Genomic DNA, 12,632 nt, shown 5'->3' with positions numbered 1-12,632 from the left:
TTATGTGTATTAGTGGGAGACCAGTAAAAGAACTGAGATTCATTTTCAGAAGGCTGAATCCTGAGGTTAGAAAATGTGGAACATTTTCTTTCCTCATTTTCACCTATGACTAAAGATCTGTCAGCTATGGTATAGCACAAATAGAAGTGAAAGTTCCATAAAAGGAAATATTTAAATATGTTACTGAAAATTAATATCACAAGAATTTATGTTATCTATTTAATTTCTATGTGACAATATGTACTGCTTTATGAAAAACTATACTCAATAATGGTTCCAAACTGATTTAAGTAAGTTGAACACGTAGTAAAATTTACTTAAAGGAAACTTTTATTCAATTCAAATGTGTCTATTGTAATGAGAAGCTTTTATGCTATCTTAATGTTATGTTAATGCCATTTATATAGGAATATGGTGTGTTCCTAAAATTAGCAAATACTAAAATACTAAATGTTGATTCTACTTGTAATGGTATATCAATACTCCATAAAATATAATACATTCATAATTTCAAGTAAAAATTTTTCTGTCTAAATTTGAGTGCTAACATGGGAAACTACATGAAGCAAAAGTGCAAAACTAACTGATTCTGTTTCAGAGAAGACATATTAATGTAAGTTTCTTTGTCTAATACCACTGGCATTGGCCCAGTATTACTTGACCAGAGATTACAAAACTAAACAAAAAACATAAACAATCAAAAACAAAAGCCATTTAAACATGTGCTATCTAACTTTAAGAATACAATAGAACTGAATTAAAATGAACTTTTTATTTTGAATTCTCTTACTGAAAATTTTCTTATGATTTAAACTTTAAAAAAATTACTAACTATCCCAACTCTGATCATTAAAAACAAAATCTTCCCTTTAGCTCATATTCCCACCACCACCATACCCTTTTCTCCCTTAAAGCAAAGCTCATAGAATTTCTCAGGTCCCATTAAGTCTTCGATTCCTTGCCAATCTGTATGTTGTCACTCCAGGGCACTGAAAGCAATTTTGTCAAAGTCACTTTTGTCCTCAACATTTCTAAACCCAGTAGTCAAGTCTCAGTTTTCATCCATAAAATTTGACAGTTTCTGGTTTTCTCCTTGAATACTTTCCTTACTTGGCTACAGAACACACCATACTCCTAGTTTTCTTCTTAACTCACAGGTCACACATCTTCTCTTCTCCTAGATTCTTACCTGACCTCTACATTTTGGAACAGCCTTTGGTATATAATCTTGGACCTCTTCTTTTTGCATAATTATTCCTTAAGTGTGCTATCTCCCATTGCTTTAAAGATCATCTCTGTAATGATGAATTCTAAATGTGCAGCTTGAATTCCTAACTCCCCCTGAAATTCCAGACTACTGTAATCAATTACCAGCTTAAATTATAAAATTAGATGTCTAATAGAAATATCAAATAGAATAAATGTAAATTTTGACTTTTACCTAAAACTGACTCATTGCCCCATGTTTGCAATTTTAGTCACCTGCTTGCTTAGGTAAAATACTTCGGAAACCTCATTATTGTCTCTGGATTTCTCCCAGCATAAGTTTCAATGGAAAATCCTATTTCTTCTGTAAACTTCAAAATACATCCACAATCTTAAACTGCTCAACTAACTCAGCAACCAACTATTAGAAAAGTCCAATTTAGTACTGTCAAACAGTAGTAAATAATAATTTTCCTGTGACTACTTCAATCAGTTCAACCAAACAGATATACTTATCTTTCTAAAACACAAAGTATTACATATCATGTGTTTGATCTCAACTCTCCAGAGGGCATCCTATATACTCAGATCTAAATACCATACCATGACTTATAAGCTATGACAGGATCTTCCCAATTTGCATCTTAGACCTTATTTCCTTCTACTTTCTGCTTTGCTCTCTACACATTTGTTTCACACTGACTTTTAAGATGTTCCTTAAATGAATTAAGCAGATTCCTTAGTGTCTTATCTCAGGGCCATTGCCTTTGCTATGCCCTCTGGCTGAAATCCTTTTTCATCAGATACCCACACGGCTAATTTCCTTTTTTGGAATCAAGTCTCTGCTCCAATAATCATCTCTTCAGGAGGTCTTACCAGGCCACCCTACTCAAAACACAGTGCCATTCCTTCATTTTTCTTAAAAGCATTTATCACTACCTGACATTATAGCATGTATTTCCTTATTTATCTGCTTGCTACCCCCATGAGAATGCAATTACTTAAATATAAGGGCATACTAGTTTACATTTTGACATTTTAAATCCAGGACCTAAAAACAGTAGTTCACAGAAAACAGGTCCAGAATAAATGTCTGTTGGATGATATACTATTCTCCCGAAGAGCATACATATGTCATATTGATAATAATATATACTTTACCCTGTGGGTTCAGGGAACTAACTTAAAGAATTATAATGATTTTGATAATGAAGCAATCACCTTTTCAAGATTACTTGGGAAAAATCAAGTATTCAGAGCAATAAAATTATTTTTAAAATTACTTTGAATTATCTGGGGATGAAGAAAAATTTAACAATTATTTTAATAAAATTAATAATATTTTTTCATGAATAAAAATATCTATTAATAAGGATCTTGATTAAGAGTGATTTAAAAATATTTAACACACAGAGAGGCTTTTTGTGAGCTCCTTGTGCTTGCCTCTGGCTTCCTTCTATTCACTCAGAAAGGCTTTCAATGAGTCAACCCAGCCTCAGCTTTACACTGACAACCATTTCGTGAACAACAATAGGGTAAAAGCAAGAATACCTGGGGCAAGAATCCAAAACGATGAAGAACACTGAAGAAACACGGGCTATTTCTTTCATACACTACATGTTTGAGTGGCGCCAAATGCATTCTAATATTCCTGATGCACTTCGACTTGGTCAATTCTAAGGGCTCCTGTAGTCCCTGCTGGTTAGAACATGACTACTTGCTCCTCCAGTCATCCTGTAAGTACACTAGTATTGTGGGATACACTGGCACTGTATGTAACATCTTCATACTAACCCTAGAGAAAACAAACACAAAATGTAAAATGAGAAAACAAATCCAGCTCTCTCTTCTGATACTGAAGTTACCTAGAATATCTGATTAACAAATATACAATAATTTCTGTTCATACCAAAAATATCTTCATATTAAAAGTGAAAATGAAGTCACTCAGTCGTGTCCAACTCTTTGCGACCCCATGGACTGCAGCCCACCAGGCTCCTCTGTCCACAGGATTTCCCAGGCAAGAGTGCTGGAGTGGATTGCCATTTCCTTCTCCAGGGGACCTTCCCTGGAGATTGAAACTGGACCCAGGGATTGAACCTGCATTGTTCAGGAGAATGCAGGGTCTCCTGCATTGTTGGCAGACGCTTTACCATCTGAGCCACCAAGGAAGACATCTTCATACAAGGGGTCCTTAATTTGAAGGTTTAAGCTTTTGTGTTCCACATATTTCCCCTTGTATTTTATTTTTAATTCTAAAACTCTAAACTCTAAACCTAACTATTAAAAATGGCTGTTTGAATCACACTTGACCATAGACCGTATCTCTTCTGAAGTATAGGAATTTGTCTTCATTTTAGGTCATGTAATTATAGAGCTTAAATGAACATTAATATAAAGCTTGTTTTAGGGTTAATAAAAATAATGACTAAAGAAAATAAATAGCTTCCCAATATAGTTTAATAAGTTACTGGTAAAACTGGTACTTAAACCTAAACCCTCAAAATTCTAATCCAGAACATTTTTTACTGTCTTATATCCTCCTTCTCTTTTTCACATTTTCTAAAATTTCTGTCCACATCCAAACGCTAAAATTCACCAATTGAAATGACCTAACTCCACAGATGCCTTCTTAATAACCAACCTCAGAATTACTCTAGTTTTTTTCCCCTTATCCTTCAGATATCCATCTGATCACTTTTTACTATGAATTTTAATAATACATTATTCCAACTAGTTTATTAAATATTGGCACAGGGCAAGGTCTAACATAATATGATAAACTGTTCATTCATTTAACCCAGTATTCCATTCTCTAATTATGTGATTGTGCCAATATTAAAACTAATATATCAGGTCAAAGTTGACCTTAGTTTCATTCTCCATTTGTCTTATAATAGGATATGCCAGAAGGAAGGTTTTGCCCCTTAAACAAGTTAAATAAACAGGAAAATTTCTACTTGATAATAGATATTGGTTTTATATTAGCACACAAAGCTGATGGTGCTTGTAGTAGTGGTAGTTGTGGTGGTGGTGGTATGTGTGTGGAAGAAATTGATATAATACATGAAACTTAGTATTTCCCATGCCAAAATTATCTGAAAACATACTTGACCATTCACAAAATCCAATGGTTGACATTTGTAAATATATTTATATTTGTGCCCATTTCCTTTTTCACAGCTCTGTATGTGTTTCATGTTACAAACATCAATCAGTTTGGGACCCAAAATGTTCCATAGGTAAGCAGTTACTAATGTCCATATACACCAGCACTATTAAGTGTACTTACATACCATTTGGAATTTTAGTTTTTCCACAGATAGTATTAGTGTAAGAGGACATTTCTGCTGTATTTCAACTTTGTGAAAAATTTACACCACTAAATCCAGCAATCTAATCTAGAGAATATAGAATGTTGATATGTCCTAGAATTAAATTCTTACAAGAGTCAGGGATAGCATTTCTTTCTCTCATCTGAAAATAAAGACCACCTGTATCTTAAAGTATCACAATCCTAATTAAATGGCATCTTTTCCCAAAAATTAAAAAAGAAAAATAATTCATGTGATTTTCAAGAAGGACTACAAAGGAACTGCTCAGAATGCAGTGACACCTAATGGCAAAATTATCTTTATAGGGCCACAAATGTAACTTGTAATCAACATTATATTTGTAGTCAAGCTAAGTATAGCTACTCACCAATATGCTATTGTCTGAAATATCATGAAAATCTAATAGCAGTGCCAAATACTTTACTTTTTAATACTAAAGTATTGCATGCAAGTAAAGGAAAACAACCTTCTGCATTAAAATGTGGTTTTAAAATTACATACTTTTGAGATAAAATTGCAGTATGGTGAACTCAGCCTTAGTGATTAGAATTAAACATAATGCACCTTTTATTACTCTTAATAACCTCAACTGGTTTCTATTGCTAGATAAGTTGAAAGTTAATGATCTTGATTTTTATTCATATTTGAATTAAAATTTATAGGAGCTACTTATTGGATGTACATTTCACTTGGAGTAGAAAGCAAAGGTCCTCAGTGTAATGGCTTATTAATCATGTCACAGTTGATATTGTTGATTAATAACACTGTCTAACTTAATGCATATCTGAATTGCACTTCAAATAACTGTATTATTGATACAAAAAAGTATACATTACAAAGTATACTCCAATTTTATATCCAGAAGCTACTTCTTAACACTCTCTAGAAGTTTACAGTGTAAGTTATCTGTAACTTAGGGAGCAAACAACTATTGTAAATAATAAAAGGATAACTTAAATCACTGAAATATCTTGTACAGTAGAGTTCTTGATGACTCCTGAAGGCTATCACTAAGCAATGCAAATCATGTGAAGAATTGAAAAAAAACAACTTGACAGAATACACAGTACAACTTCTGGAAATGCCACTACATTCTCTATTTGCTAAAATTGTCCTCAGTGCAGCAGTAATGAAAATTAATGCTTTAAAGTTGCCATCAATTATATTTATAATGCTTATAATGTGGTGACACATTTTATTCACCCATCAGTTTTGTACTTTAAACTTTCTCATGATGAAAATATTCTGTGAATTGTCTTCGGATTCTCAAACATGTCATAGTTGATGATTATGATCTCAGAGGACAAAGTATCATTTGCTTATGAGAAAAACATGCATAAGTGCTTTATTTATATTCCCTGTTGGCATAAGGTATTTTACCATGACCGATAATAATAAAAACATGCTAGTGGTTTTTGTAATATATGACTAAGTACACTGTCTGAGTGTTCCCTTGTAGAGATATATAACTGAGGATGGCTCATCTCAATCAGTTCTAAGGGCACAGGAAGCAGATAAAGAAAAGAGCATACATTAAACTGTTAAAACATGAGATCCTCTGTACTAGATATGAAGCAAGACACAAACCCTGCGGTTGACTGGAAATGCCACCTAATCCCTGCTTAATTAAAGCAGTGCTCTAAACTCCTGTTGTGTTTAGGGAGTAAAGAGTGTGGGACGACTGATGTATGAAGAAAATAGCAGTCAGCGTGGCTAATCTCAAAGACTTTGGAGCTTTCTAGCTACATAAATCAGAGCGACTTTTGAATAGCCTCATAAAACACAATATCATTGCCATTCCACTCACGACTTTTTGGTTCTTCCTACAGAATGCAGATCATTAGGAAACTTCTAAGCAATCAAGTAATGTGAGTCTGATGAAATTACTCAATCAATGCACAAGCTCAAAGTAGAAGCATAATTCAAAATTGCACAGTTTTTATATGTCAAAAGACCTTTCCTTTTGGGGGGAGGGGCAAAGAAGATCACAACTGAGGTGATTTATTTCTAAACACTGTGCATGTATTGCATGTACATGTGTATTAAACTAGAGTATTATAATTATCAATTTCCTTTAAAATATGATTTTACAGAAATTTAAAGTAATTAGTTCATTTTGACTAATAAATACATTTTCATTTGTTATTAGAGTTTAACCATTATAATATATCTCATCATTGCAGTGAACTAATGTGCTCAAAAAATATATGAATTTAAAATATATTATTGATTTTATTTAAAAATACCTGCATGAAATAAAAACAAAGAGGAAGAGGCGGCAGTTTTCATACACACACTTTGGTTCAATGCCAAAAAGATTCAATATTTAAAGAACCTATTAAAGCAGTGTCTTTTTATCTTTCTAGCTCACCTGAACTACATATTGCAGCTACTTTCTACCTGAACACATCACATGAGGCTGTGAAAACCTTTCATTTCTGCATATCTCTTTATATCCACACAGTTGAAATATTCACTTCCCCTCCAGTTTCATCACATTTATCCCTTTAGTCCTAGAGTATGTTGGCCATAAGCATATTTCTCACAATTAAATACTTAAATGAAGACTATCCCCCTAGAGATAATTATCTTTTCCTACTCAACCACGTAATCTGATCCAAATACTATTAACTGGTACTTAAAAAATTTCGACATAGTTACTCAGTTTTTAATTTATTATAGTTTAGCTAGGATGGGGGTAGAAGAGAAAGGGGGTTTTAACCTCTGGTGTGCACATTAATTACACTTGATCATTTTTTTTAATTTAGGAGGTAATATTTTTCAGTATGTTATAAAAGATATGAAGCATCTGAAACAACCATCAATTTGCTAGTTTCATGGCAATATTAGGTAGTCTATAAAGAAGGTACTTCTCTTGTGTAATGTACTAAATGAATTCAAGTCAAATTATCTGAGAAGTAACTCTTTCAGTAGTTTCAATATATACATTAAATGCATACAATCAGCTTTCTAAAGAAATCTCTACTGTAACTTGGGGTGGCGGGTCAGGTTATAAATAAGTAAGCCATGTCATACTGACTGATAGAACTCAAAGTTAAAAATACAATAGTTGCGTTCTATTTTGAAACAAATGCCCAGATTGCATTGCAAGATAGTATTCATCTGGTAGAGGACAGTAACAGCTGCAGGTGTTTGCAAGTAAAGTACTTATCATGTAGACCACTGAATAAGCAATAAAGTAAGCATTTATCCACATCCTCTCTTCTGAGCAATGAGGAGCATAAGGCAGAAACTCCTAAACACAATGTGAATGTAAAGGTACTGTGATAATATAAATCTGTATTCCTGCTTCAATCATTTACAACTGGATATAAATTAAATGTACATCATTTCTTTAACAGGAGAATACGTCATTTCTGAACTGTTATCAGACCATTACTGAACCACTCAATGAGGCCATAATTTCTCCCTGAAAAGTTCTGAACCCACAGGCACTGTTGCCCCCAGGCAAAAAGTGATCTAGTAGGCAGCTATCTAGTGACTAATTTACTAAATGACTACGCACAAGGTTTTCTGAACCCTGACCTTACTACTCCTCGCACAGGGACCTATATGGTTCTATTGATATAAACGATAGAGAATGGCAGACATGTTTACAAAGACAGCCTCTGAGACCAAGAGAGGGAGCCCCCTGGAGCTGAGGCTGGCCTCCGTAGGTTCACACACCAAACAGAAATCCCTGGCTAGGGCAGACACAACCTCCACCTGCACCAGGTTCCCCTTTCAGGACCTAAGTGTGTGTGTGTGTGTGTGTGTGTGTGTGCGCGCGCGCGCGTGTCTGTGTGTTGCTCGGGGGAGCGGCAGGGGGACGGAATGGGGAGATGCTGCGACCCATCTGTCGCCTCAATTTGCAGACCATCAAACCGTGTGGACAGATAAAAGTCTTGTGCCCAGAAAAATTCCCCAAGAGGGGCCTCTCCTCAGCGCAGTAAATGAACCTCGCTGGCCCGCGGACGCGAATTTCCGAAAAGGAAATCATCGCATTAACGTAGAGAAGGCTGCAAGAGCCGGTCTCCGTTCAGCTCTCACGGATTAGCAAGTGAGAAGAGTTGGAGCCTGAAGCCGCGAGCGCGGTGCATGATAATGACGCGCAGCCCCCGCCCGCCCCCGCGCCAGCGCCCGCCGCGGCCAGTCCCGGCCCGTCTGGTTGCCAATAGGTGGGGCCACAAGCATCTCCAAGCCGGTCGGCGTCCTTCCCGGAGTCAGGCCACCCCGAGCCCCAAGCGCCTTTGCTCTCGGCCTGGCGCTGCAACTCGCGAGTTGACGGCGAGGAGAGGCAGGTGTCTGCGAGGCAGCCCACGAGGGCAGCCCGCGCGCCTCTGCTCTCGCTTTTTCCCCGGCGCCGGAGGCCAGTCTCGTCGCCGCGCCAGGCCCGGGGAGCGCGAGGCCCGGGCAGCGAGGTGCGCGGCCCCCGGTCCTCGGCGACACGGCCGCCGGCCCCTCCCGTCACGGTGGCGGCGACTCGGCGCGAGTACCGCAAAGCCGAGAGGACAGCGAGAAGAGCAGGAGGCTGGGGGCGCCGCCAGCACCCCGTCACCGCCGCACGCGCTGCGGCGAACGCGGCCCGCTCACGTTGCAAAACCACCTGTTCGATCCGAAGGGAGCTCTCGCCCACCCCACCGCCCATCTCCCACCCCAGCTCTTTTCGCTTCGCAGATGACTCTGTTCCCCTCAAAGATACATAAAATATATATATATATATATATTTTTTTTTTTAATGGAGCAAATATACATCCGGGAAAGAATATGGAAGGCAGAGTCGATGAAACTTCCTTTCCTCACACATTCAGAAGCCCCCAGCGCTCCCGGCACACACGCACGCCGAGGTAAATTGAGACCCCACGCATCCAGCCCACGCTCCAGGATTCACCGCGAAACAACAGCCCAAGTCCAGGTTCAGCATCCACATCCTTCCAGAAAACTGCACAAGTGTGAGGGAAGGGGAGCGGGAAGGGGCAATGAACCGAAGCCACCGCCAACGAGCCACACAGAGGGCGGAGAGGGGGAAGCAAAGGGAAAACGTCTGGAAACCAAACGGTCAAAGTACCCACGGGCAGCGCCAGCCCTTTCTTACCGATGTGAATGATCGAATCCGCATTCGCCGAGTCCCAGGTTCGAGACCACCAGACGGACAAAACCAAGAGCAAGGGGAAAACTTCCATCTCCTCCTAGGCTGATTCTCTTTTAGGATGGATTTTCTTTCAGTGTTAAATATATAAAAGTCCAGAGAGTTTGAGGTCACGATAGTTTAGCACAAGCTTTTTCTTTTTTTCTCCTTCCCCCCCCCTAAATTCCTATAACCAGACCAAAGCTTTTAATCGTCGCTGAGGAAGGCAGAGCGAGTGACAGAAAGAGCCCAGCCTGAGGAAACCTCCTTCGCGAAGCCGTGTCACTTGGAGGGGAATTTTGGCATCGCCAGAGTTGTTTGCAGTTTGGCTTTTTAAAAATGTAGCCAGCCTCGTTGTTCTCGGGCAGGGGGGAGAGGCTGGAGCTCAGACCATCCCCATCGCTGCGTCGGGGCCGCGGGTCTCCGGTCCCAGCTCCGCCGCAACTTCCAACAGACCACCCCCCCGCCCCCCGCCTCACGCCGGATGTTCCCCTCCCCCTCCCCCCACCGAAAAAGCCCCCCTCCCCCCCGCCCCAACGGCCCGCGGAGAATCGCTTGTCTTCGCTGCCAAAATAAAATCTAAGTGGCAAGATGAGGAGATTCCGAGCGGAACAGCCAGATTCCAGTAGGGAGGGGAAAAAGCCCTCTCCAAGAGGGGTAGTAAAAGTGAACTTCAAGGTAATGCAGATAGTAATGCAGAGAAAAATTCCCTTTCTGCGCGAGGCGGGAGCGGAGTTCGGCGAGGCGGGCCCGCGGAGCCGGTTCGCTGGGGCGCGGTGGCGGGGGAGTTGCGCCGGGTGCGAGCAGCGGGGCCGGGCCGGAGGAGGGAAGCCGCCGCGGGCTGCAGGATGCTTTTGGAGCGGTTCGCCTGGCGGGATGCAGGAAGCGAGCAAGGAGCGAGCCTGGCAGCTTCAGCACTAGACCCACGTTGCCTAGAAATGGATCACCTAGGAGAACGAGCGAGCCCGCGAGAGAGCGGTGCTGTCAGGCGGAGAGAGGGGAAAACCGAGAGAGGAAGAGCTTCTCTCTAATAACCACCTCCTCCCCCTATCTGCAATACAAGGGAGAAACAAAATAGTGCTCTCATTTCCCTTGGAATCTTCAACCGGGACTGAGAAAAAGGCAGGACTCTAAGAGAAAAGACGTTGAAGCCTTTCTTTTTTTTTTCCCCCTTAAGGAGGTTAAAGCCAACCTAAAAAAGCCACCCCACTTATTTAACCTTGTTATTGCAATTCTCCAACAGGTATCAGACTTTTTCTAGTCTTTGCCTGGAATTAGTTACATCGGTTAAAAACAAATTAGGGACACCTGGTCACTAAGGAAAAGGAGACCTAGAAAGCTTTTAATGAGATTTCAATTATAAAGTTATATATATAAATATATATAAAAGGAGAGGGCGTGCTAATTACCTTTCATACATTGATTTTTTTTTTTGTCTCCAGTGTATTTTTTAGGCAGTTGGGATAGAAAAAGGATAAGGAAGATCTTGACATTGTAAAAATTTAATAATTACGTGAAACAGAAATGCATGCTTCAGTGAAACATTTGATAAGAACGTTACCCACAGACCTTGTATATTAATGCAGAATGAGGAAGTTGGTTGCTTCTCCATGAAAAGAGCTGAGAAAGTACTGAACGACAGCCTCCCAGTACCAGAATGAAAGGATTTTCTGCAAGCATTCTCCTTAAAATCCTGAGGATTGTGACTTCCTTTCTTCTGATGGTTAACTTATATCCAGTCTGGCCTCATTTCAGACTGGAGATTTGTTAACAAAACCAAGTGAGTAGTTGAGGCCAGGTATAAACAGGCCTAATATTTCAATTATAATTGGAATCTTTGGGGAATGTTGCTACTTGGCATTTATGGATATCAAACTCCTCAACCTTTGAAGCCCTCCCTTGTCTCCAAATTTGGCAAATCTCTTTGCACTCTCACTCGAGCACTTCTCTCTAGTCTGGTGTATTAGACTATTATTTCGCCAAACATAGTTGTATATCACCTTTGTGAAATGGTTTGTTTCATTCACATTGTGTATTTTTTCCCTGAACATTCTGGGAAATGTGCTACCTATTGTTACTTAGGTTAACAATTCTGTTGAAAGGCCCCCAACCACTCTCCTCAGCCACTTCAAGGGCTTAGTTCAAATTATACCCATGAAGTCATACCCAGTCCTTTAACATGGGAATCATATGGAATAAATGGGTTCTCTGGCAGCTCAGCTGTAAAGAATCTGCCTGTAATGCAGGAGAATTGGTTTCCATCTGTTTGTTGGGAAGATCCCCTGGAAAAAGACACGGCCACCCATTCCAGTATTCTTGCCTGGGAAATTCCATGGACATAGGAGGCAGCTGGGTTACAGTCCATGCGGTGGTAAAACAGTCTGACCTGACTTAGAGACTAAACAACAGCAGCATATGGAATAAACTCATCCTCCTCCTTTTTTTTTTCATAGCACACTCTACTTTTGTATTAGAGTCGGGACAAATTCTGAGCTACACCACTGATGCTTTAAGTGTTGAGGACCATAGCTTATTCATATTTTAGTCACTGCATCATTCTACATAGAGCCCCTTGGTTGACTTGAAATTCATCACTTCCTTCTGAATTTGAAATAAATCAGTGCTTCTAAGAAGTGACCACTAATTAATTCCTATCAATTTTTATCATTCCTTTATTTTTTTCTATTAGTACACATTGATTCAATATTGATTTTATTGATGTTGTTGATATCATTTTACTTTTTAAAGGGTTCAGTTTCAATTTCATGGATCATATTTTGTTGTTACAGATTATGAAGTCTTCGGAAAAATGGACATATTTCCCCATAGCTTTCTTCTATTATATTTTATTATTCACAAGGACATTTTAAAAAATTGATGAGTTACTATATGCCCAACCAAGAAAAAACAAATTGTGAAGTAACTATTAATGTGGAAAAAACACTCTAATATATTAGAATCAG

At 39.2% G+C, this 12,632-nt stretch overlaps 1 protein-coding gene across 3 annotated transcripts in view; it reads right to left on the bottom strand.

Annotated features, from left to right (window-relative positions):
• Positions 1-10,147, bottom strand: part of GRID2 (glutamate ionotropic receptor delta type subunit 2) — a 1,526,424-nt gene extending 1,516,277 nt beyond the window's left edge. For all 3 annotated transcript variants that reach the window (XM_070452150.1, XM_070452151.1, XM_070452149.1), the window contains exon 1: positions 9,637-10,147. In XM_070452150.1, coding sequence (XP_070308251.1) covers positions 9,637-9,724 — 88 coding nt within the window. In that variant the 5' untranslated portion in view covers positions 9,725-10,147. The remainder of the gene's footprint in view (positions 1-9,636) is intronic.
• Positions 10,148-12,632: the final 2,485 nt, after the last annotated feature.

This window comes from Odocoileus virginianus, chromosome 21 (genome assembly GCF_023699985.2).
Source record: "Odocoileus virginianus isolate 20LAN1187 ecotype Illinois chromosome 21, Ovbor_1.2, whole genome shotgun sequence".
Classification (NCBI taxonomy): Eukaryota; Metazoa; Chordata; class Mammalia; order Artiodactyla; family Cervidae; genus Odocoileus; species Odocoileus virginianus.
The sequence above is the reverse complement of the archived record's forward strand: the minus strand, read 5'-3'. Positions and strand labels throughout refer to the sequence as shown.